This window comes from Electrophorus electricus, chromosome 14, assembly GCF_013358815.1.
Source record: "Electrophorus electricus isolate fEleEle1 chromosome 14, fEleEle1.pri, whole genome shotgun sequence".
Classification (NCBI taxonomy): Eukaryota; Metazoa; Chordata; class Actinopteri; order Gymnotiformes; family Gymnotidae; genus Electrophorus; species Electrophorus electricus.
The window spans coordinates 9,796,001-9,822,500 of record NC_049548.1 but is presented as its reverse complement, the minus strand read 5'-3'; the positions used below and the strand labels follow the sequence as shown (position 1 = coordinate 9,822,500).

Here is a 26,500-nt window from a genome sequence, read left to right as displayed (position 1 = left end):
TTCCAATAGAGAGTTTAGCAATAGGCTGCTGTATCTCTGCCTTAGAAATTTTCGCCTCTAGGAGTTCTCTGCTTTCATCTGCCAGTCATGGAATGTTCAGTCTGTCCAAAAAAGCATGAATTATACTTCCTACTTCCCCTTGAGAAATGTACAGTGCAGTTTTATAAAATTGCATGAATTCCAAATGAATGAGCTTGAGTGGTTTGAGTGCTTTGATAATTGTATTATTAGTCAACGATATTGAGGTGATTGATCTTTTCACATTTGCCATGCTAATAAGGTTCCTGTTTTATCCCCATGCTCATAACGCTGTTGCCTGGTTGTAAGAAAAGCATATTCTGGTACTCAGTGAACCTGTGTATCATAATTTTTTCATTTTCTAGCACAGCAACTTCTTTAGTTGATTTATATTCAAGCATGTTCATTTTCCCTTTTAATTTGTTTTTGACATTTTTTCTTACCAGACGAGTAGGAAACAATCTGACCCTAGAGAAAAGCCTTCAGCGACTTTAAGACTACTGATGGCGATGAAGAGCCTACAGTCAGGTTCAAAAGGTCATCAATATTTGCATTTACAAATGTCATAAAGTAAGTGATAACTAAATCACCAACATTTAAAACCTATTGTTTTGTTTGATGAATTAAAGATCAATTGCAAAGGCAAATGATCAGAGAGAGTTCTTGCCAGATATTCATATGATTCAACTACATGTTCCCTTCTCTTATGAATAAAAAGAGGTCTGGTCTTGAGATGTTATTCCAGACATGGGAGCAAAGAGGAAATCTCATTTTGAGGTTTGTTTAGAGCTCTCCATATATCTACCAACATGAGTCTAAAGTTTTGGCCTTTGAAGTCAGAGTTAGTCACTTGCCCAAATGATGCCATGTCTACTGTGTCCAGAACAGGGTTATAATCCTCCCCTATGATGAAATCTGTTGGTTAAAGTGATCATTTAAAAAAGACCTTGTGAAAGAACTGAGGGTCATTGAGATTAGGGACATATACATTCTCTATTACAACCCTATCAGATGAAACATAACCATTTAATATGACATATCTCCCTAAATGATCCTTTTCAATTTACTCTAGCTGAAAGTGGGCCTTTCTAGTTATTGATATTGTTGCTCCTCTTGACTGACAATTAAATGAGGAAAAATACAGTTGTCCAAATCATTGTCAGACCAAACTAATATGATGGGTATAATTTGAATGAGTCTCAATTATACTTGAAGTAAGACTATATCCATATTGTTCTTTTTCAGAAAAAAACTTTATTTTTAAGGTATCATTTACACCATTCACATTCCAGGACAAGTACCTATTTGACTCCTTTCATTTACATTGTCTGAATCATATAAACAGAAGCATGTTTATTAAACAAGCCAAAAGCGCGCGCGCGCACACACACACACACACACACACACACACCCCAATCAAACAAACAAACAAACAAACAAACAACAGTGTAAACTAACTCACTTGTGAAACCTTGTATAAGCACCTGCTTGCAGCTTTATTCCATTAAATCCCACAGTGCAAACATAATCTTAGAAACAGAAGTAACCCATAGAAAAAGAGCAGGATTATGTGCCAGAGAAGACTAACCACGGAATAAAATAATGCCTTTGTGATTCAGATGTCATGGCCATAGAGCGTGGCTAATAAAAGAAAGGAAAAAGAAGAAAATGCAAGTCTCCAAAGTATTTAATGAAATGAACGAAAACGAAAATGAAACAGAATATAAAAGTACACTAATGCAAACAAACAAGCCAAAACAATAATGACTGACATTAGTCATACAAACTAAACAGACAACATAGTTACAATAACCCCCATGTGGTGTGGCTACTAATATCCAACACACACCACCTGAGGAAGGTGTGAACAAATAAGACATAACGAGGTAACAAAGAAATAACACAAACATGTCCACGTGCACTGCCGCTCGTCAGTGGACGTCAGCAAGGAGGGGGCGGTACCGTGACATGGAACCTACCCATCCAGATTTGAAGTATATTTAAAAAAGGAGGAAATTACTACTTTTACTTTAATGAATAAGCAAGAGTATTGCTAAATACACGTCATCAGCGAGGGTGTGAGTACAGTTGGATAGTGAACTTTCAAGTAATTTTCCTTGACGTGAAGGATCGTGTGCTATCCAGGAGGGTGATCTTGCGTGTGGCTGGATGCTACATACTATAAGTGAGACTACAGTAATGGCTTCTTTCTTAGAGATGAGTAGGCTTGCTTCTTTTTGTAGAGGACTATAGACATGTCATGGAAGATCATGATGTTTGAGTTGTCCCTGTAGTGAAGCTACTGGTTTACAAGAGCCTGCAGCTTCTCATGTTCTGCTGAAGAGCACGGTGTACTTGCTCTGTTTCAAACAGTAGGTCTTGTTCTATGCCGAGGAGTTCAGGTTGCCACTTTTCTAGGAAGGAGACTGCATCTTTCCCCTCAGCTCCCTTAGGGAAACCAACCAGGCGTAGGTTCTTTCTAGTGATTTTCCAGATCGACAAATTTATCTCTCAGCACATTCAGTTCGTTCTCCATACGTCTTTTAATGTCCATGTTGTCTATGTGAAGATCCATGGCGTTCTCAAAATTTCTCTGACATTTTTTGACCTCACCCAGTTGTTGCCTTATTTCTTAGCAGTGGTTGAGAATCTTCTCCACAGATCTTTTTATTTCATTCATACGGCCATCAATCATGTCCTGAATTTGCTTGAAATCTCTTTCTGTCTGCCTGAAACCACACAGGTGGTGAGTCTGGGGCTGTTGCTAGTCTTAGCTTGGCTTCTTTGGAATATATTTATCCTCTTTTATGTTTTTTTTTAATGGCATCATAAAATATTGCATAAAAGTATTTTATAAAGCCAAAAAGTTAAAACTTATTTCTAGAGCTGTGGATGTGAAAACAGGATTTATCTGGAAGCTAGGCTTTTCACGTCATCTCTCATGCTTCCATAATCAAAATTGGGATGAATTAGGCTTGCCCGTAACTGTGATTTTGTGGCTAAAGGCTTGAGGTGATCTGATGTGACTACATGTGCCTTTTCCAGCAGTACGGCTGTTGTCAGCTTGGCCTGAAAACAATCTGATATTCAGTTTGTCAACATTCTATTAATCTATGAACAGCCCAAGAAGGCCGGGTTGAACCACAGGAAATAGGATGTGGGTCAGTAATGACCACGCTTTTATTTTATTTACCTTGGTTATAGGTGCCAAACTCCAAATAACCCTACAGATAGAAACCTCCTCTGCCATATCAAAGACCATTGTTAGAAGCAAGTGTCTTGTTCCTTGCTAATGTGATTTCTAGCATACGTTTGGTCCATTAGAAGTGTCGTTTAAAGGGTTTAGTTTGCCCCCCAGTGCAAGTCTCTCTCTGAGTTGCTGTATACTCCAGTAACTCGCCATCATCAGTATGCATCAGCGCCAGCGCCTCAGCATCCGCCTCCCACGCAGCCGCTGAATCTGCGCTTTCAGCCCTGCCACTGCGTATGTGCCACTTAGTGGAGATCTGCAGAGCAATTTTCCACCACTCAGGCCCTGACACACAGGACCACATACCCCACAATGCCCTGGACCAGGCGGACCAGGCAGACCAGTCGTTGTCTGCGCATTAGCTCTCTGGCACGTGTGTGGAAGAACAGCGATCTAGCATTAATCAGCACTGCCCGTACTCCCCATTACTCAGCACTGCCAGTACTCCCCATTACTCAGCACTGTCAGTACTCCCCATTACTCAGCACTGCCAATACTCTTCAGGACGGAAACAGTTTGGACTGCAGCAGCTATGACATTCGTTGCAAGAAATGGAGGATATGGTGGTCAGAAAAATGGGTATGTGTGTCCCCCATCCTCATGGAGGTCACATGCTGCTAAGAATTTCACATGACTCACTGCTGAGGTCATCTGCAGGTGCCAAGCCACATTGGAGCCTTGGGGAGCTCAAAAGCGGCTCAAACGCATGAGTAGTGTTCTAGTTTCCCTCCTTCTGTGAGTCTCTGCATACACACATTCAAAGCCAGACGCTCACACATACACAGAGGGGCCCAGAGTCACGATGATATTGTCATGTGAGTCACGTTGTCTTTGCACACTTGGCCCACGAGGCTTGTTTTTGGATAGGGAACCATGTATTTCTGTGCATGCCTCTGCGTGCAAAGTTGATTGAATTCTTTATTGTTCACTGCTATAACTACGAACAAAACCACATTTCTATGTCTAACAAAAGTCAAATGCCTCAAAAGTACTTTTTCATTGGATGTTACAAATATGATTGCTAGTAAAGGGGATCATGTTTTATGTCCCAGTTTAGCTGGGACTTCTGTTTGGCTCAGAATATCCACAGGCAATTATACAGTAATACCAAAGCATTATGCTCCTTCTGTCCAAGTTAATCCAGCATTATTACAATGTAGCAACATCGATCTCTGTCAGTGTCAGCTGTGATCATCTTACCTTAAACATCATCATCATCTTCAGTTACCTTCTCTTACTGGTGATAATCCAGGCTCAAACCCATGACTGAGTTTCTGCCCTGGTGTTTGTGTGAACCAGAATGCATGAGGCGCTTGTCTCTCTCCACACCTCTGGATTCACTGGTTGACACCAGCGGAGTGGTGACCAACCGTGTGGGGATGCTGGAGCATGCCACTTTTCTGGTCACACCCGAGATCTATGTCTTTGTCATGACTGCTGTTCTCAGTTCAGTGCTGTGCTCATGCAGTGCTCTTCAGTAACTGGCTTTTTCAGATCCCCAGCTCCATCATCATGCTCTCGCCAGCTTTCTGGAGCTGACTGGTAGCAATGCTGCATTTCTCACAGGCCCCTACAGCCCCTGCTCTTTTAATACAGAGAGTGGGGAAAAAGGTTACATTTTTATTAAACTGTGAATTGCCTTTGCGTATGAAAGGCATAAAGAGTCCTTTCACTGCTCAATATAAGGGAATTACTTAAATGACTACATTTTCCCCATTTCCCGTCATATTTTCAAAAATAAAGGTTCTTGCTTTTGCATGGGTGGTGTGACTTTTTTCATGTTGGGTCAAATCCTCAGCACTGCTAATGCAATGAATGCAGGAACATAAGCTCGGAAAGGTAGGCTTATGACGTGAAACATTTTTAAGGCAGGAAAAGGACAGTACGTCTGTGTGGAAGACGCAAGCCACAACGGCTGAGGTTTACGGAAAGGTGCTCACTCCAGACTCTTCTTGTCTTCCTCTCATCTGCCTCAACTTTACACCGTTTGTGCAGGGCTGTATTTCCATGGTGACTTGCCAAGATGCAGTAGAGACCCCCTCACCACAGATACACATGCATAAATACACACGCATAAATATACACACACATACACACACATGCACACACACTCCTGCTTGCTGTGCAAGTGTCACCTCACATTTCTGTCACTGGTAGATGGTAAGGATGATGAGATACAGCCTTATATATACTATTGGTTGCTTAGTTGTTTTTGACTAATATATATATATATATATATATATATATATATATATATATATATATATATAATATATATATAATATAATGTAATGTATGTATACATATGTATATGTATATGTGTATGTGTGTGTGTATATATATATATATGTATATATATATATATATGTATATATATATATAAAATCAACTAAGCAATCATTAGTATAAGGAATATTCTTATGTACATAAACATATTGGGCAAGAAACAGAAAATTTGTTTCTTTTCCCTTCTTTTACATGCATAAAAAAGGATGTGTATACATGTATAGAGCTTTAAAACAACAAGAATTGAGTGGCTGTCCAGTGTGGGTGGAGCTTAAGCCCTGCCTGGTCACACTGATTGAGCTGAAAGTTCTCAGTAGTGCTCTACTCCTGCTCCTTCATGCCTTTCCCTTATGCTTTGAGGTGTTGATCCCTGAGGCCGTATGGGGGCACTCTGATTTTCTGCGTGTCTACTTTTGTATACCCTCTCTGCAGAAGAAGGGGAATGATGTCACTTTTTTTTTTTTTTGGTCTGCCCTGAAGGAGCCAAATGGTCCAAGCAGTGATGTGTCTTGGATGGCAAGAAGTTTCTGCAAGTTTAATTCAGCTTGTCCTCCTCGCTGCGGAAGTGCTGATTGCATAATAACACTAATGCCATGTTAATACCATTCACCAGCTGCCGTTTAAGGCATGCCAGCTGATGTTTTTGTTTTTTTGGGGGGTTTTTTTTGCCCATTGGTTACATGCTATAATGAGAACAGCAAGTCTTATGCGCTGCAGTGAGAAAGGAGACGACTTCACTTGGGACTGAAGACATCGGAGATGAAGCAGAGTTAAAGAGAAAAAGGAAAGTTCTGCATGTGGCGTTCCACCCTGCAGGTGCTCCCATATATCCAACTCAAGCCCAGTGCAGAAGGAATGGGACTGAAACTCACACAGGCAGGAGGTCCCACCCACAGCCACGCCCATGCTTGCGCCTCCCTTGCGGGTCCATTCTGCCAGAGCATGGTGGGAGAAGAGAGCCCCACCTCTCTGCTGGCCCTCAGGCTTTCTCTCTCGCAGGGCTTCACCGGCTGTCCACGCTTTCCAAGCAGTGGATGACACGTTCTCTCAGCAGGCTACTGTGGGAAGGCTGGGGTGGCCAGCCTGAGTGCCGGGCTCGGCCCACGCCCGGACGAAGGGCGGCAGAGGAGCTGGCCGGCAGTGTGAGGAGGAACAGTAGTTGCAGGTAGAGTGATGCCAGGCAGGTCTTATCCTAAATCTTGAAAGACTGTTCCTCGATTTGAAACTGCAGACGGGCTTAATACTGGCCCTGTTGCCTAGTTGCTATGTTTCAGCTGATTACACTGACCCCAGAAAGAGAAAGTCATGTTCTGCTTCTCTCTCTCTCTCATTTCAGCATCTTATAGCTTGTAGTCAGGAACCAAAATGCTTTGTGACCGCGGTAGTGTGGCGATAATTAGGACGTCACTCTCATTGAGTTCAATTCATTGAGTTCAATTCCCTGACAATTCTCAGGCACGTGGACTTGGTACAATTTGGCATGCGCAAATTAAGGCGGAGGTAATTTTTGCCTCACCACATCTAGTAATTTCGTGCTTATTCGATTGCCTCAGTGAGACTAAGCTGGCTTGTGTTTCTCTCTTACCCCAAACCACTGCAGCTCTCATCATGCCTTTTCTTGTCTCCTGGAAACCGGTGATAGTTTCAGCATGGCCTTGAACAGTGGGCGTTTTCTCTTCAGAGGTTCAGCATGGCAGCATATGCTAGAGAAGGGAAACGCCCTGCTATTTTGAGGAATCCATTTAACTGCATAATTCGCGATTAGCAGACCCTGCAACTTGGCTCTATTTTAGCGCTCATCTAACTATAGAAGAACATTGCTCTAGGCAGATGAATTCGAACAGTGCATCTCCCGAGCCAGCTGAACAGCTGCCTGCCTGCAGTCCTTCTTCTTTCATTCACTGCAGCTCCTCCTGACGCCCAATGCAGCATGATGGTCTCAGTTCAAGGTCTGTGTAGGGTGCAAATGGACGTGATTCGCTTTGACTGTGTACTTCTGTCTTTTCTTTAGAACGGAACCTTTCTACAGACCCACCCAGACACCCAAATTAACAAGCTCTGTTATATCCTTATCTTTCATCAGAAGAACTTACTCTTTTATTCATGATCATTTTTATTTGTGTTTATTTGCCCTTAATGCAGCTGAGCAGAGCTACAATGGTTACTGTCAGTGCATGCTTTATTCATTGGTCCTCCCGCACCAACAAAATCACACTGGCCTCTGTGCGAATGCCAAGATGTCTCCACTGCCACTGAGCTTGGCAGCATGGTGCTGGAAAGAGTCAGCTCGAGGAACTGAACGAGGGTGGGAGGTGTGGCCTGGAGAGGCATGGCCTGTGGGAACGTGGGTAGACGGCAGAGGCTGGTGTGCGCTAGAGCGGATGTGCCGAGTGTTTACTCGCAGGCCGACCAGAGGCGTTTAGGCCTCCCCATTAGCCTGTGAGGGGCTGATTGATAACTCGACCGGTAATTAGACGGGCTGCTTGGTTGATGCTGGGTTAAAGAGGCAGCGGCACCACTCAATAAGGCTGACTGACAGAGTGGACCGTTAGACATGCTACCAGACCTGTGTGGTGAGGTAATGGCTGCAGCGTGGGGTTCAGATCGTTTGGCTACTGGGCCAGGCTGTGCTATCCATGCCCTGCCCACCACAGTGATGTCACCCAGCACAGCGTGCCTGATGAGTGCTGTGTGCTTTGTGCATGTCCCCTCTTTCCCTGTCTCTGCCAAGCAAGGAATAAAGGATGAGAGAGGTGGAGGGGCAGAAAAGAACTCATTTAGTGTGTAAAGGAGTGTGAGGAGAAATTATCGCTCTCTGTGATTTTTAAATTTTTTTTTTAAACTAAAAATTGCTTCCAAACAGATTTGACCTAGTTTTAGTTTAATTTAGGATAGAGAGCCACTGACTTAAAGTATTTTTCTTTCTCTCTGTACAGGCTGGGTGAAGCATGGAGGGCTGGACTACATGACTCTGCTGTGAGGACAAGTGAATAAGAGGGCCCTGGCTTGGCTGCTGAAGGACACACCTGAAGCCACACACATATATACACACACACACACACACACACACACACACACACACACACACACACACACACACACACACACACACACACACACACACAGACAGAGCCATAAAGACATTGCCTCCACAAGCACCTGGCATTAAACTCCCCACTCACTGCAGTTTACCTGTTCATCTTCTCAGGTGTGGGAAGCGTGTTTAGGGAGATAGCTAGCTGGCTAGCTGTGACCATCAGGCATTTGTGGGGAGAAAAGGTTCGTTAATGACCTCACCCTAAAGAGAGAGAGAGAGAACATAGCTGCCCGTTGCGCACCTGTTACCACACTTCCACTCTAATTTTTCTTTGTCCTCTGGCGGTAAGGAGGAAACCTTGCTGCAGACACATCTGCAGCAAACCCGCACTGATCGCCCTCACATGGGAGTGACATAGGAGCCATTCCAGCACAGACGCCACTGCCTTTACTTACTCACGCACACCCTGCGTGCCCTCCCACGCCCGCGCCCACTCACGGCCTTGCCCCACAGACCACTCACCATGCCCTCTCCCTCCCGCGCGCCCGGCTGGGGTAGGCAACGGCCCTGGTGCTGACGGGTGGAGCGGGAGGAGCCGAGTGGCACCCATGTCGTGGAAGCGGAACTACTTTGCTTCGGGCGGCGGCGGCGGCCTGCAGGAGATGTCCACGCCGCGCACCATGACCTCCATCGCTCCCAGCAAGGGCCTGAGCAACGAGCCGGGCCAGAACAGCTGCTTCCTGAACAGTGCGCTGCAGGTAGGGCACCGCTCCCCCGAGACAAACTTTCAGACAGGCCGGGCTCCACGGTCAGCTCACTAGATGCCCAGTTAAGGGGAAAAAAAGTGTTGTTAGGCTGTAGATGTGGAAAACAATATTGACTTTTGCAAGGAACTTATTGTTCTGATGCAAAGTGTAAGTGTGCAACTTCTCACTCTCTTTCTCTCTGATTCTGCTCCTAGTCCATGTTTAGCTTTAACAGGGTCTTTCCTATAGGTTGTACCTACTTACACCGTTCTTTCTCTAGCCTAAAAGTCTGTCTAGCCAGAAATAAAAGATTCTTCTCTGCTACCTAACTCTCTCTGCACGCCCAGAGAACAGGACCACAGCCCAGCCTAACTGCAGGAGCACATGTGTAGGACAGAGAATAACAGAGAGAGACACACAAATACGGATAGAGGTAGAACATGGTGAGGCAAGGGGAAACTGCTGCTGTGAATGTTTGACGCTCTACACTTGAAAGAAATCTTGTATGGAAAGATGAACTGCAACCATGTGTAAATGTTCCCATGTGTTTATAGACGAGCTGCAACCGCTGTAAAAATATTATATTATGTAATTAATATTATGTGGCACCACCAGGTCAGAAATGAAATGGCTATTCATTTAAGTTTCATGCTCCACAAAGTCAAAGTTAGTGTTTTACAGAGGGCACTGTATTTCCAGATATGAGAAATTGCACAATAACAGAGATTGCGGGAGCAATCAGCAGCATGTTTGAGCGTCGGTTTCCCTTATAGGTGTGTGATGTAGGACATGCTGTCCATTCGGGCTGAAACGCAGGCATGCAGAGTGAGGAAGAGGAGTGGGAGGGGGTGGGAATGACACGCCCAGCGATGCTTTTGTTTCTGCCTTCTTTAAACAGGCCAGGTGTGGGAGCAAAGGTCTGGTCCTCATCCCACAAAAGGAGGTATTAATAGATTATTGGAAATAAAAGTGGATTATAATTACCATACTAAACCTTCGGGATGCTGGATGCCGGATTGAGGTTGAACAAAAATGGGATTTTGGTGGCCTTTTTGCTGCACTGCAGTGCACTGAACAGCTCAACACTTGGCTGTGTGTCTGTGTGTGTGCATTTTCCAACCTATTTTCTCTTGAACTTATAAGCATCTTTTCTAAGTTCTCTATTATCCTTTATATCCCTTCTAGTAGACTCAGCGTTACAGGTGTTTTGTGCAAATGTTTATAAAACAACACTTGATTCAACAGTTCTGCTAATTTTCACTAGATCTCCCTTGACTTAACTAACGATGTCTGCTGTTGTGGTGCATGGTCAGAACAAACACTTGTAGACCCTATGGCCCTGGAGCAGTTGAGCTGGCCTCCTGTGCTTTAGAAACCACCATAAGACCATAAAACGTGGTACTGTTGCTCGGGGACATTTATAGACCTGCGCTATTTGTGCCCTATCTCCATCCTGCAGGAAGCCAGCCAGAAAAAGCCCTCAAGAACGCTTGCAGAGATTTAAGAGTTTAAGCCTCCAAGTTGAGTTCTACAGTACATTTCCCATGCCTTTACTCACCCTCATCTCATACCATCAAGTGCCACCAAAGTGCTAAATTTAGCAAGAATTTTTTTTCTTTTTTATATGTGGATGGGCTTCGGTGTGCAATTCAAGCCTGTCTCCATGCTTTACTGCTCTACTTCACCTCCCTGCTTCACCTCCCTGTTTATCCTCCCTGCTTAACCTCCCTGTTTATCCTCCCAGCTACACCTCCATGCTGTACCTCCCCGCTTCTCCTCCCTGCTACACCTCCCTGCTTAACCTCTGTGCTTCACCTCCCTGTTTATCCTCCCTGTTTAACCTCCCTGCTAACACCTTCCCGCTAGACCTTCCTGCTACACCTCCCTGCTTCACATTCCTGCTAGACCTTCCTGCTACACCTCCCTGCTTCACATTCTTGCTACACCTACCTGCTACACCTCCCTGCTTAACCTCCGTGCTTCACCTCCCGGCTACACCTCCCTGCTTAACCTCTATGCCTCAACCTCATGCTTCACCACTGTGCTTCACCTCCATGAAGAACGTTAACGCTGCAATCATAATGAATTTGAGTTGCAAGTACTATTTGTGGATTGCTTGAAAACAGCTAACCGTTTATCAAAACTTGCCGTCAGCTTGTTTTAAATAATAGATGGGTGTCATTACACAACATATGTTTAGCCTGAATCAAACTCCACCACCAGCTATGGTGTTTTTTGCTTTAAAAAAAAAAAAAAAAAAAAAAAAAAATTTTGATCGCCAATTAGTGGTGTTGGACATTGTGTTGCTCGTTTCTTTGCTCTGGCTGCGCAGCTGCTGCAGGCTGTGCCATGAGGCTCCTCATTAGCAGGAGAGCATTAAGCCTGTGTGCACATTAAGCCTTAGCACGGCTCATTTAACTGCGCGGCCCGCGTCCTTGACTGAAGCCCGGGTGAGAATGCCCGCGGTCGCTGTGACGGGCTGCTGCCGGCTGGCTGCCAGAGCAGATCATACAACTCCACTGCCCTCGTTAATCTCCTACCTCCATTGGCCAGCTTGAACAAATCCAGCTTTTATGATGATTGCAGCAGTTAAAAGGCCATTTTTCACATGTCTGCTCCGACACCAGAAGCTTATATAACCACCTGGGAAATACCTGGAAATTGGAGAGGTAGAAATACCTGGAAAGAAATATATTAGTGTTCCTGTGACAGAAATACCTGGAAAGAGTAGGTGGAAAACATAACAACTGAGAGGTGATGATATTTACTTAAAAATATTGTCAAAGTTACTGATTAGCTCATTCTGTATTCTTAACTTAAACTCAAAAAATAACTAATCTGTTGTTGGTCTTTCTTTTTTATTTTCTTCTTACTTTATTATTTTCATCATAGCTGTAAAAATAAAATCATTGTCAAACATAGAATGAGAGAGATTTTTTAAGTCGGACCATAAATGAAAGGTTTTCATGTTTAGAAAGTGACATAAATAATTAGACTGTTAAAAATTATAAAAAGAATCCTTTGATCATTTTTGATCAGCTTTAATTGGGAAGGACACCAGGAGTGCATCATGCCACCCATGGAGAAGGGAAATGTAATGTTGCCTCAAAGATAAAATAAAATAAAATAATTACGGTAATTTATGTATAGTATGTAAGTAGCATGATATAATAAGAATTATACTTGGTCAAAAAAAACATTCAGGAAATTTTAAAGCTATTAAAAAATATTTTAAGAGTGACACGTCTTGTATTCTGATTTCTAAAGCTTTCCTCGATTGCTTTACTGTTAAAGGACTGACATGTTGAATTCCAAAGAATTCTCTTTTTTCAAAACAAATGAGCTGCAACATATTTGAGTACATGAATAGTTTCAAATTCATGTTTAATTTTGCTCCCCTTGGCATCATCATGTAGTGTGTATTTAACTGGCTGATGTTCACATAAGCTTGCTAAGCCAAATTGCTTATTTTAGATGATTACTGCCTATGCCGATGGTGGCCAGGGTTCTGAGAGATGAAGAACAGCCAGGGCTGTAGGCACTTCCCTTCATCTCGTCTGGAGTGTGTGCACATCTGGCCATTTGTGTGAATCTCGCATAACAATATCAAGAAAGCCATGGGGGCAGCTGTGAAAAAACAGTCGCAACACTTTATCAGCACAAAGCAGAAATGAGCATGGCTTAGTAACACGGCCTCCAGACAGGAGAGGATGCAGCTCTTTTCAAACGGCGGCTTCTATTTGGGGACTAATTGTCTCACGAGCAGTGTGTCGGTGGGAAGCAGCAGCAAGGGGCTGGCGCTGGATCGGAGAGCTCGATGCCCCGGTTTGCTTCCTGAGCTGTCCGAGGAGGGCTGGAAATGAGGCGAGCATGGCCCCAGCGTTAGCAGCTTGTGTTCCTGGACTAGGGAGTGTAGCTGAATTCTGTGAAGCAAGGCTCCCGTGGGCCAGTTCAGCTGCCGGCCATGTACTGCTGCTTACCCGTATACGTGAGCTCCTATTCTAGACTTGACAGGGATGACATGATGAACCCATTCAGTATCTAAAGTGAAGTAGTGATGAAGCGGCAAGAATATAAGTGGAAACATATAAGTGGTTTTGGATGTCTAGAGGAAAGTTAAGCCTCCAAAGAACTCTGCTAGTGTATAGTGTTTTTAGCAACTCCTAAGTTCTGCTAGCGTAGAGCTTTTTTTTTTTTAAAAAAAAACATTGACCTTGTGAAATGTTTTCTGTGTGTTGAAGAGCTAATGGTGTTTTATACATCTGCAGATACTGCCTTAGCCTGCAGATTGTTTGCTCAGGCCTGCAGGAGGAAGGCTGGACCCGGTCTCTCTTGCATCCCCCTGCGGTGATGCCCTGTGCTTACCCACCCGTACCCAGCAGCCCCACAACCACACCCACCTGCTGTACTTTCCTTAAAGTCCACGCCCTCTCGGGTTTACCTCCTTGCAACCCCATGTACATGCCACAGACTGCCAGGCCAAAGCCCACACCTGTCTCACACGCACATCTGTGCACTGACCCTGATTGAGAAGTCTCTTGGTCCTGGTCGGTCGCCTGGCACCTCCTGTTAGCGCTGACGGTGGCCCACGCAGTCTGGGTGATTGTGCTGAGACCCCTCTTCAGAGGCTGCAGGCTGTTCCCGCCTGACAGCATGTGAAATATCTGCCGTGTCATACGGGGATGATTTATTCAAACTGAAAAGTGCTGTTGTCAAGGGAGATCTTTGGTGAGTCGGAGAGAACAGAAAGAGTGGCAGAGTTTGATGAGCTCATCCAACACGAATGAAGATGTGCAACAAGGGGCAAGATGAAAGGGCGCAAGCGACAAAGAGGAAAGCCAGGCGTCCACGACGCTGTCCTTATCATAATATCAAACCTGTTGGAAAACGCACTGTGCTGAAAGGCTTAACTGGCTGTTTTGATGTTTTTGTGATAGTTCACTAGGGGTTTGCTTTCCACTTCCTCAGATATAAGCATGAATTGAAAGCTTTTCTCAGATACTCTTCTGCTTGGAGAGAGAGGGGGAGAGAGTGGTAGAGAGGGAGAGAGAGTGGTAGAGAGAGAGAGGAAGCGCCAGAGAGAGAGAGAGAGAGTGGTAGAGAGAGAGAGGGAGCGCGAGAGAGAGAGTGGTAGAGGGAGAGAGAGAGGGGGAGAGAGTGGTAGAGAGAGAGGGAGCGTGAGAGAGAGAGAGTGGTAGAGAGAGAGAGAGGGAGAGAGAGAGGGGGAGAGTGGTAGAGAGAGAGAGAGAGGGAGAGAGAGAGGGGGAGAGTGGTAGAGAGAGAGGGAGCACGAGAGAGAGTGGTAGAGAGAGAGAGAGGTAGAGGGAGAGGGAGAGAGAGAGACAGAGAGGGAGCGAGAGCAGAGGAGAGAGAGTGGTAGAAAGAGAGCGAGAGGGAGCATGCGCAGGGGAGGAAGAGCGGGGGTAGAGGGGGAGAGGGAGGAGGAGAGAATGAGAGCGAGAGCGGGGGAGAGAGAGAGAGAGAGAGAGCTGAGTGTGAGGGAGGGAGCGAGAGCCATAGAGAGAGGCAGGCAGACAGGGAGAGAGGGCCCAAACAAGCATGCCTCTGCTGATGGGCCTTTTTTCCACAGTGAGATAAAGTAGGTCATGAGCTGTCAGTCACAAAGTTTGGTTAAGATATGACATGTTTTTATGTGATGTCTGGGTTATCCTCATCTATTCAAATATGTATTTCAGGGAATCTTTTTTGTTATTGTAATGAATGTGTAAGAACACCATTCTACACATATTAATATTACTCTATATTTGACTTACAGTTTCATCTATTTAGACAGAACAAATAAGCTTTGTGCTTCATTACCACAGTGCTGAGACATTTAGGTGGAGCTAAAGCGGGACCCAAGAAGAAAACAATAGGTGAGAGCAAGCGTGAGCACAAGGCTCGACTTTACAGAATTAAACAAAAAGGTTTAATTAGAACTGATCCCACAAAATGAATCCCTCGCACCCAAAGATTCAATAGAATGTCGGTCATATTAATTACCCCGTGGGCTGCGGGATGAGCCAACAGTGGTAGAGTGACAGGGTGGCTGGGCAGAGAGTGCAGGAAGCAGATGCTCTGAGGAACTCTTCCACAGAAGAGTACTCCCTCTCTCTTTCTCTCCCTTCTCCCCTTCTTCCCTTCTTCCCTTCTCCCCTTCTTCCCTTCTTCCCTTCTCCCCTTCTTCCCTTCTCCCCTTCTTCCCTTCTTCCCTTCTCCCCTTCTCCCCTTCTCCCCTTCTTCCCTTCTTCCCTTCTTCCCTTCTCCCCTTCTTCCCTTCTTCCCGTCTTCCCTTCTTCCCCATCCTGGCCTGTTTCTCATGTATTAGACTTGTGCTTGTTTGCTTGTTTGCTGAAGCATCACTCACTCCAGTGAGGAGCCTGTCCATGTGGGAGCAGTGAGTGACATTCTGTGTTGCCCTTCCTCTTCCTCAGCATGCAGAGATGATTATGTGGATGAGCACTGAAAATCTCTGTATCTTTGGGGCTTATTAAACAAATTCCTTGTTTTATTTTCCCATGGCTTGCTAACTGGTCATTTTCCTGCACATGATATCTTAGCACACCCAGGGAAATGTGATTCGATTTGATTGCTAAAAAACAAAAGTACTGCTTTATTAGTTCCACAGTTTTTGTCTTAATATATATTATGTAATATATTTCTTTCTGTGTAGGTGGTGGAGGAGTTGTCACTGTGTTTGACACACACACACACACACACACACACACACAGAGTAGTGATAGTGAGTGCAGGTTCAGTTCCGCTACAGAACCTTTTCTCTATGTGCACTGTTGCATACTCACCTTCCCCTGAGGAGCTGCTGCTGATCGATTGGCGATTGACGCACAAGGAGAGAGTCTGCGTCTGTCACTCTGAGTCATCACAGCCTGCCCACGCGAGATGTGCACACACACCCACACACACACACATGCATGCACACACACACACACAAGGTCACTGGCCAGTGCATTAACGCAGCCCGTTCCACGGTCATCGTGGCCCAGCACACGCCTCATCATCAGACAGTGCTTTCTAGGCTTTTTAAATGAGACGGAACCCACCGTTACTACTGTGTCCCTGTATTAGCACATCCTGCTTGCTGCATCTTCAGTGCTTGCTGCAGTAGTGTGTGTATGTGTGTGTATGTGTGTGTGCATGTGTGTGTGTGTGAAAGTATATACATGTATGTGTGTATGCATACCAATGAGGGGCTGGGGTGTTTTTGTACTCTGCACATGAGGAACCACTAGCTTGGCTGTTCAAGGATGTTGGAGGTCTGAAGTCTCTCTTTCTCTCTCCCCCCCCCCCTCTCTCTCTCTGTGTCTCTGTCCTTCACTCTCTCTTTGTTCTCCACTCATTCTCTATCCACCAATCATTCTCTCTATGCCTCTCACACTTTCTTTCCTCTCTCTTTTCTTACTGCCACTCAGAAACACGGTGCACTCGGGGAGCAGATAGTGAAAGGTTAATCCTGAGCTTTCATGAAACTCTCATGCAGCTGTGTTCTATGGAAGTGCTCTCTTTTCTGGGTATATGTGGTGGTGAACTGGGTAAAAGTCCATTTAATAGTGCGTTTGAAAGCTGCTTGATGTTAGTTTTGTTAAGTGCATCCAAGCAGAGCCCCTCCCTTGGATCAACCTTTTATATGCAGTTCATGCACATGCAAAATAACTTTAGAGAAGTTTCTTGATTGGTCAGTACAAACATACTACATTTTTTGATGCTGATTCCAGACCCTAGGATAAGAACGTTTTTTCTCAAAGCACTATTAGTGATAATTATCGGGTTGTAATAAAGTGTTCTTACGTCATCTTTATGTCCATGTGTAGCGTGCCGTAAGTCTGCCCCAAAATTCATAATGCTTCACACTTGCAGTGTGCATCAGTGTTTTTGTACATTTTACCTCACATGCTGATGTGTTTCACAGCGCTTCACCTTCCTCCCCCTCCTCATCCTCTCCCCCTCCTTTTTCTTCAGGATATGATCCCCTCTGCAGAACCATAAGGTCATGTGAAAGAGGAGGGCAGGGGGGTTTCATGAAAAGGTGAGTGAGTGCCTTTGGCTGAGGGCTCAGAGCACAGCTACAGAGGCTTCAGAGATGAAACTGGAGATCTGCTGGGAGACTGGAGTTCTGCTGGGAGACTGGAATCAACTGTCCATTAATGCCCAGAACTCCTGCCAGAATAGCTGAGAATGAGAATCAGACAAGCTGTGCCAGTTCTTTGGGGTTTGTGTGTATGTGCATGTGTGAGTCAAAATCAGCAATATCAATATTCCATCTGAGACACTGCAATGGGACAGTTTGCATCTATAATCAAACTGTGCAGAGAGAGATAATGTGATTAAGTACTGAAAACACAGGGGGAGTGAGAGCTAGGTGTATCAGGTGTCGCTACGTGGCAGTCATTAGCCACAGATTGGTCCCTCCTGAGTGGCTGAAGGCTGAAGTAGTGATGCAGAGATACAGGTCCACACAGCCCTCTGAGCTCCAGGGTGGCAGACGCAGTGAGGGGTGTTGAGGGCAGCGCCCCCGCGCCAGCCCCTGGTGTTAGTCATGGCATCTGGCTGGGTCATGTGTGCCCACCACACAGTGTTTGCAGGATGTCACTGATTTCCATATAAATGATGACCCTGCAGCTTTTCTGGCATGTTTTTTTTTGTTGTTGTTGTTGCCTACTCGAACTGAGCGAGACTCGAGTGAGATGCTGGAGGATGTGTAATAGGTGCTGCTCTCCAGCTGTGAGGCACGTGGCTTGATTGTTTGTGCAAAAGCAAGAGGTGGGTGAATAGAGGATGTGTGTGTGAGTGTGTGAGTGTGAGTGTGTGTGTGTGTGTGTGTTTGTGTGTGTGGGGCGTGGGGGTGACAGAGACCAGGGTTGGGCTTCCAGATGGCTCAATGCGTGTATAGGTGCTGTCTGCTCACTACACCCTCTTGCCTCACTCCATCTCACTGTGTAGGGTGAATGTAAATTAATCTAATTGACAGGCCAATGCCTTGAAGACCAGTGCTCATGCATAGAGAATAGACTCCCCCCTCCCTTCCGACCCACACACACACACACACACACACACACACACACACACACACACACACACACCTCCTGCTTACATACTGTTTTGGTCTTTAGTGTCAGCACTTCATAGTTTTACATCTCTGCAACTATCTTGCTCTACCCCCCTCCCCCCAGCACTAGGTGTCCTGTGATCACAGCTCTCTCTCACTTGCCTTTTCTCTCAGTGAGCGTTCACTTCTTTCTCTCCCTCTCTCCGCGGGTCTTCGGCTCTGGTCGCTAGCCTCTTTCTCTGCTCCGAGCTTTTCCTCGGCCTGGGGCGGTTAGGCTGCGGGAAGGTGCTCAGTTCCCAGGCTGTGAGGAGGACTAAGTGGAGTGTTGCAGGCTGCCGGCACCATGCCTCTATGACTGAGGGCGACCGAAGGACTGCCGGTATCTCGGGCAAAGCGATCGAGTGCGGGATAGAGATGTAGAGCTCTGGGACCATAGAACCACAGGACTGCATGGGGTAATGCTGTAAAGGGCAGATGTGCATGGATTGAGTGAAAATGTGTTTGGAGGAGACACAGATTTAAAGCAGTTGTATGCCATCTTGATTTTGGCTGAGAGGTTATTGGGGGTGTGGACTGCACTGCCCATGTGAAGAGCCTCATGATGGCTTTGCTTGTTTGCATGGTGATTCTTCTAACCAAACACCATTCCTTTCTTCTTTGTGTCAAAAAGAAACTCCATTCCTGTTCTTCTCTGCAGATGGGTCACATGATCTTATGTCACATCCAGAGGCGGATTTCTGCTGTCATTCTCTTTGTCGACATTTTGGATCTCTCTCTTCAAACCCAGGTTCTTTGGCATCTTGACATCTTCCGCAGGAGCTTCCGGCAACTTACCAACCACAAGTGTATGGAGGACTCGTGCATCTTTTGTGCTCTGAAGGTAAGTGCACGTCTAGCCCTTCTGAAAGAACTGAGCTGGAGTGAGCTGGTCACAGGAGCAGGATGTGTAGGGTTAGGGTGTGTCCTCCCAGAAATACTGGAGAAATACCTCCATGCCTAGTGCAACTGATGTTCCAGCAGGGGATGGGGAGGTGAAGAGTGTAGCAGACTCATTTCCTGACTGGCCCAAAATGAGTTCCTCATCATTGTCAGCATCATCATGTTCTGCCCTGTTCTCTCTCTCTCTCCATCTGTTGACAAAGTTGTTTCCCTTTCCTGTGAAGAAAAATAGAGTGAACGTGAGAGTGAGCATAAGAGTGAGTCAGGTAAGAGGAGTAAGAGGAACTGCAAAATGCAGTTCACCCTTTTTTTAAATTATATGTAATGAGCTCACACAAAGTTCTGTGGTGCTGTTGCCTCCAGGCTAAATGTGGAAGTGCTATTTATGGGCCCTGTCTCACCCGTAGAAGCCTAACAGCTGACGTTTCTCTGAGTGATCCTAATTTTAGCCATGGCTCTGTGTTAAAAGGCCTTCTCCTTTTGTACGTGGATGTTTATTTCTGAAAATAACAACACATCAGCTAACTGCATTTTATTTTGCCTTAGTGGATAAAGGGCACAAATTGAGCCCCCTGTAAAGGTTCTGATTTCTTGCCTTCTTCTTCCTGTGATAGCTGGTATGTTGTCACTGAGCCAGTCTCCTTGCAGTGTTGCCAATTCTTAACTCTTTTTCTTGGAATCTCTGCCTGCTTCCTCGGCTGCCCTCTGGGTCTGAGTGTTGCCACGGTTCCCTGTTACCCTGGCTACTCCTCACCCTGATGGGTCTTACCCCGCCCACCTGCTGCCGTAATGGCCTGCCATAATGGCCTGCTGTAATGGCCTGCCATAATGGCCCCTACCTGCCTGTGCGTTGCCTTGGAGGCCTGTTGGTGGTTAAAGAGGGGAGGGGCTAGCAGGTTCCTGCAGGTTCCCCAGGGGCTGTGTGAACTGGAATTGGTTGATGGCTTTATTGGGAACCCATGGAGACAAGATAAGTCTTAGACCCTGTTGGGCAGTGTGAGGATCACCCCAAGAAGGAAGCCAGACACCAGTCTGTGGTGGCATATGAGCACAGAGGAGCCTTATGGCGCAGTGAGTGTGTGTGTGTGTGTGTGTGTGTGTGTGTGTGCGCGTGTGTGGGTGTGCGTGTGGGTGTGAGAGAAAGAGGGAGAGAGACTACTGCTGGGGAGCCTGTGAATCTCACATTGGCAGGCTAGAGGAGGTTACGTCTTGAGAAGCAGACTGTCTCGCATATGGTGGCGCCTATGAATGTTTGTTACATGTGGTGAGGCGTGAGTGTACTGTGTGTGTATGAAGGGGAGGACAAAGTTAAGGTGGAAAACTTTTTGATGCATGAAATATGTCTCTTTGTACCATATGTCCTTCTAGTGTAGGGATGAGTGTGTGAGTGTGTAAGAAATGAATGGAGTTCGTTGTAATGCCAGAGTTGTTAGCTCTCTCTGTTCTCCACTCCCTCTCTTCTCTATCTTTCTCCTCCAGTCTCATCTCTCTCGTCTCTGTTCTCTTTTCCCTCCACTTTTCTACTGTCTTCTCCACTTTGTCCTCTACTCTCTCTCTCTTCTCATCTCTCTTTCTGCTCCACTCTCTCTTCTCCTCTCTCTTTCTCTCCCACTCTCTCTCTCTTTCTTTTCCTTAATTAAGTGTGTGGGTGAAGTGCTGAGGCAGCAGGAACCATAGATGGGAAGCTGGGCTCTGGTGATACAGAGCCAGACCATGACGCATACACACATCACTGACGTACAAATACACACACCACATATACACCACACCCCCCCACACCCCACTCACTTCTCTCACTCACTTCTCTCTCTCTCTCTCTCTCTCTCTCTCTCTCTCTCTCTCTCTCTCTCTCTCTCTCTGACTCTCCTGACTCTTCCCCTTTTTCCCACTTTCCTTCACTTCCATTCTTACATAATGTATTAATCCTCTTCACATGCATCAATGGCAGAAATTTCCTTATTCTGTTAAAAATAGATCTTCTTCCCCTTGTTACAATTAGGAAAATAACACCATGAGGCCTATGAGTGAGTCTAAGGCATGACACTTGTCTTCGTTTGGGCAGAACAGAAACACTGGGAGCTCACTGACTGAGATCACTGGCCTTGATATGTCTGTGAAATTAATTTGATAAAGTCTGTGTGTCCTCTTGAAAATTAGTTTTCTTACAGAATTTAGCCCCCATGCTTATTATTATGTTATTTTTCTTAAGGCATATTGTTCAGGAAAGTACTGTGAATAACTACTTTGAAACTAATCTGAAAAGTAAAAAGCCAGAGGAGTGAGAATCTGGAACCACTGAAGGGTGCTTGGAGTATATGAGGAGTTAAAGGTTAAAGTCCTTAATGGTGTGAAGATGTCATTATGTGTGCCTGATGATAGCTTGAGGAACCTCGAGAAACAAGGGCTGCGAGTTGTCTGCTGGTTGGCCTGAGGTTGCAGATGAGCTTGGACTTGTTCAGCGTCCATCTCCTGGTTCAGTGTCCTCCAACATAACACCCCAGAGGATTGGGTAGCAAAAGGCAGAAAGTGACTTCTGAAGGCATTCTGCTCAGCCCAGTATTAATCATGCCCAATAAAATGAAAGAAGGTAGATTTGAGTCTACAATGTGGAGACGTGTGTGTGTGTGTGTGTGTGTGTGTGTGTGTGTGTGTGTGTGTGTGTGTGTGTGTGTGTGTGTGTGTGTGTGTGTGTGTGTATACATACCCAGACCCTATCCATGGCCTTACCAGACCCTATCTAGGCCCTGTACCTGTGGGCCCTGTGGTTCCGGGCAGTTCCTCATACTCTGCTCACTCTCCCTTGTCAACACATTCACACACCCAAAGTCACTTCTGCTCTTTCAGTAGATTTTGATTCAATTTTATTTATATAGCAATCTTAACAATAGACGTTGTCTTGAAGCAGCTTTACAGGAAGCAGGTCTAGACTCCCAATGAGCTAGTCAAGGGCAACAGCAGCAAGGAAAATTCCCTTGGGGTGAGAGAAGAAACCTTGGGAGGAACAGACTCGGAAAACCCATTCTCCTCTTGGCAAAACTGCATAGGAGAGCTTAAACAAATGAGAAAAGCATTAACTGAAAACAGATAAAGTCAATTAGATACAGAGTATATATGGTAAATAACAAGTCTAGTATATTACGATAGTACATTATTTGGTCTTCTTATTTGTGAATATTTCTCCCCTGTCTCTCAGAGCTGGGTTTTTCCCCAGAGATTGCAGGACCCAGCAGTAAAAGTTCTTGGCTGTCCACCAAGAGCCACACAGACCTGAGACATGCTCTACCAAGGCAGAGCCCTGAGCATCCAAAGGCATTACACACATTTGGCTGTTTAGCGATTGGCAGTAAATGAGTTGCAGGTCATTTTTGCTGACTACATTACTGCAAAAGTTTAAAAAAACAAACAAACCACACAATGTGTTGAATTTTAGGTTAATGATAATGCACACAAACGACAATAATGCGGGAAGTATGTTTATTACTAAACACTTACTATAGAGGTTGCCTCTATACATACTAAGTTACTACTGCTATGTAAACTCTGATATCATTGATATCATTAGTGCAAACTTGCTAGACTGCATATACTCCAGTAGCAGAAAAATGCTGTCACACACACACACATATGCATGCACTCACAATCATGCAAACACAAGCACATACACATAAGCATATTCACACACATCCACACACGTGCACACACAAACACATTAATTCCTACGGTATATATGTCACTTCTTTTTTCAAGCGTCATGCTCCATATTCTCTGAACATGTCTTCATAGGCAGTTTTTAGATGTAGGTGGAAGCTGCTAGGGTGTTAGATGGTATTACTGCTTAAAGGTCCATCCCTAAAAAGCAGGCTCTGAGCAGTGCACTTTTGCTACTTTGTAGTGATGTGTGTTTTGTGTAAGAGAGAGCGTGCTGGAGGTGTGTGTGTGTGCGCATCCATGTGTGTGAGAGCGAGAGAAGGCAGGAGAGACAGCGAGAGTGCATACAAATGTGTGTGTGTGTGTGTGTGTGTGTATTTTTGCATATTCTCACTGTCCTTGTGAGTTTGAGCAGTGCGGTGCTATGTGCTGATACTCTGGACTGGGGACTTGTGTCTTTGAGTGGAGGTTAATGTCTCATTTCACAGGCGATGCCTCAGGGCCTACAACTAACAATGAAGGCTCTAGTGGGGCGTGTGTGTGTGTGTGTGTGTGTCTGCATGTGCCTGTGTATGTGCGTATGTGTGTTAGTATTTCTGCCTGCGTGTTCTTGACTCCAGCACTGATGGTTTAGTCTACCACTTGGATCAGCAGATTGACTGTGCGCTTGCACGAATCCTATTCCCATGGGGTCACGTGCACTGACCTCTGTGTCCTCAGCTTCACCCCCCCATTGCTCCAGCTGTAGTACATTATTCCACCAAGCACTCTCAGTGCACACACACACACACACACACACACACGCACACGAGTCTGCCATTCTGTCAATGTGTCATGGTCAGCATAGTCACACACACACTCTGTGGATGTATGTTGGCCAGCACTGCTACGGGCATACACACAGTGAAGCTGGGAGCAGTCTGAGGACTGATTGCTGGGTGTGATGTATGTGCTCCGCATACACAGCGGACTTCCATTTGGCCCTCGTCTCTCCTGAGTGTTTCATTAGCTGAGGAAGAGAGGGAGGGAATGATGGCGTGGAAGTGCAATGGAGAGACTGTATGTTTGAGATAGTGAGAAAGGGAGGGTGTGTGTATGCAAGTGTGAGTGAGAGTGAGTGTGTGTGCATTGCTGTAACGAAAGGCATTAAAACCAAAAATTCAAAAATCCACTTAAAACTGGAAAAATCCAATCAGAGCATCAGAGCAGGCTTCAGTGGTGTACACACTGTCAGTTGATGATAGGGGTGGTGGTGGGGGTTGGGGTGCAGTGGTGGAAAATTCCCCTTGTCCAGCTCACGCTCCGTGGGCTAAGCTCTCATTCTCCCTCCCTCCCCCGTTCTGGCTCTTCTTGGTGCATTGCTGCAGTCATCACGCTGCATCACCGCTCCCCATGGCGGCAGCCCGCCCTGCTCTGGGGAATCCCCCTACTCGTACCCTCCCTACTGTGGAGGTGTGTCATTGTGGGGTTCTTTATCATCCTGGGTTCATTGTCCAGTGGATGTGTGTGCCAAGCTTCTGCTACTTTTGCGTGGCTGGAGATGCTAATGTCCTGTCCCTGCGTCTCCTGGGCTCCCTGGACTGAGATGAGCTTGTTTTCTCTTACGATGGTTGTTCTGAGGGTTCAACACCAGCGCCAGTGCTGATGGACTGGGAAATAGAGTACTGCTTGACAGTTTTAGTCTTTTAAATGTCCTTTTTTAAAGCTTACACACTGGTCTGAAGTTACTTTGAGCTGTAGCTACAGACTTGTCCTTTCTGTTCGAAACAATTGAAAGACAAGGGGTTAAATGTGCACCAGTGTTGTTTTCACTTGCTAAGTTTGTGTGAAGGTAAACTGTGCAACTGCAGCTAGAATGAGTGAGTGTTACCATCGCACAGGGAGTGGGTGTGCTGATGAGGGCTGTGCTGGTTTGTGTGTGAGTGTGAGTGGGAGTGTATGTGCGCATCCCAGCTTCAGTGTGCTTTTACAGCATGTGTGTCTCTGTGTGTGTGTGTGTGCGTGTGTGTGCGCGTGTGTGTGCGCGTGTGTGTGCGCGTGTGTGTGCGTGCGCGTGTGTGTGTGTGTGTGTGTGTGTGCATGTGTGCATGTGCGTGTGTGTGTTGCAGAGCATCTTTGCCCAGTTCCAGTTCAGCAGTGAGAAGGTTCTGCCGTCGGACGCCCTGCGCACCGCCTTGGCCAAGACCTACCAGGACGAGCAGCGCTTCCAGCTGGGCATCATGGACGACGCCGCCGAGTGCTTCGTAAGAGCCTGCCTCTTCCCGCTGTCTTCGTTCCTCCTGCCCTTATCTTATCATCTCTCCGCCACTCAGTCTGTCGATCACACCATCTTTTCATAACTTCATCTCTCTCCCTGAAACTGTATTGTCAGCTCTTTCCTCTCATCTCCTGACCTGAAACCCCCCCCCCCCATTTAATCTCTCACGAATCCTATCATCCCTGACTGGAGATCTAAAAGAGCTTTTCTTTTAGTGTTGCTGTTTGTGCAGTCAGAGTAAGGAGTGTGGGAGAGGGAGGTGTGCAGGTTGAGATAACACACGGAGTCGGAGGACGTTACGCTGCTGTAAGTGATGTTTAACTCAGCTGGGTGGTTAGCAGGTACTTAGCAGGTGATGTCTTTTTATAGGCACTGGAAGCAGTTAGGGCACACGGCACATTAAACCTAACTTAAGACAGCTGATATGAGGCAAGTGGGGGTTGAGGCTATTTCCTTATGTTTTAAAATCATTTTAAGATAAGTCCAGCTGTCACAGCCTGGTAAAAACCATGACAAAATGAAATATGAAAGTGTTGTCTTTGCTATTGCACTTCAGGGTTGATATTTCATTGTGTAATGACAAACATGTTTGTAGAACATAAACATCACAGTCTTTTTCGGGGTATAAAGAGTGCCCCGACTGTGGTCTGTAATTGAATTAATCAGCTCACTCGTGTTTGTATGAACAGCAAGTATGTGAGGGGTGTTTTGGAGAGATGCTATTACTCTTAGGCCTGTCCTCCCCAGGCTAACGCACTCCTCTAATCCACAAACCAGATTATTAGCCTGTACTTGATTAAGGCACATGGACTGAGTTTACCTAACATTCATGGCCTTAAAGGACGCACTTCTTAAACATCAATACTGATAATTGCTTTTAAGCAAATAAGCAATTGAAGGATCATTCACAGCTGAGCAGCTGAGCTGTCCAATCAAGATAGCTGACCAAGAGAGCCTCTGATTGGCTCATTCTTAACTACCCATTTATATGCAGCCGGTTCTGTGTAGGTCAGGACTTTTCCGCTATAGATTTGTGAAAGCAGCAGTGCTCTTTCTCCAAGGTCACAAAAGACGACATCATCAAAGTGTTATTTAGTTCAATTAGCAGCTCTCCAGTAGTTCTGGAGCACCAGGCAGCTTCTGTCGCTGCTCTCCGTTTGATTATTTTTATCCGAGGAGCTGTTGAATCCAGCCGCTGCCATGAATTCACTCTTTATTTGACTGTTTCGTATAGAAGGCAGAGTCAGGCACGGGG

The 26,500-nt window shown here is 45.7% G+C and overlaps 1 protein-coding gene across 15 annotated transcripts in view; it reads left to right on the top strand.

Annotated features, from left to right (window-relative positions):
* usp54b (ubiquitin specific peptidase 54b) overlaps nucleotides 1-26,500 on the top strand; it is a 69,834-nt gene that overhangs the window by 15,782 nt on the left and 27,552 nt on the right. For 3 of the 15 annotated variants that reach the window (XM_035533880.1, XM_035533891.1, XM_035533884.1), the window contains exons 2-4: nucleotides 8,491-9,349; nucleotides 19,189-19,281; nucleotides 25,097-25,231. In XM_035533880.1, the coding sequence (XP_035389773.1) occupies nucleotides 9,200-9,349; nucleotides 19,189-19,281; nucleotides 25,097-25,231 (378 nt within the window). In that variant the 5' untranslated portion in view covers nucleotides 8,491-9,199. Of the gene's footprint in view, nucleotides 1-8,490; nucleotides 9,350-17,314; nucleotides 17,382-17,408; nucleotides 18,857-18,881; nucleotides 19,282-25,096; nucleotides 25,232-26,500 lie in introns of those variants that run through there. The other 12 variants (XM_035533879.1, XM_035533878.1, XM_035533887.1 and 9 more) reach the window with 9 other exon arrangements.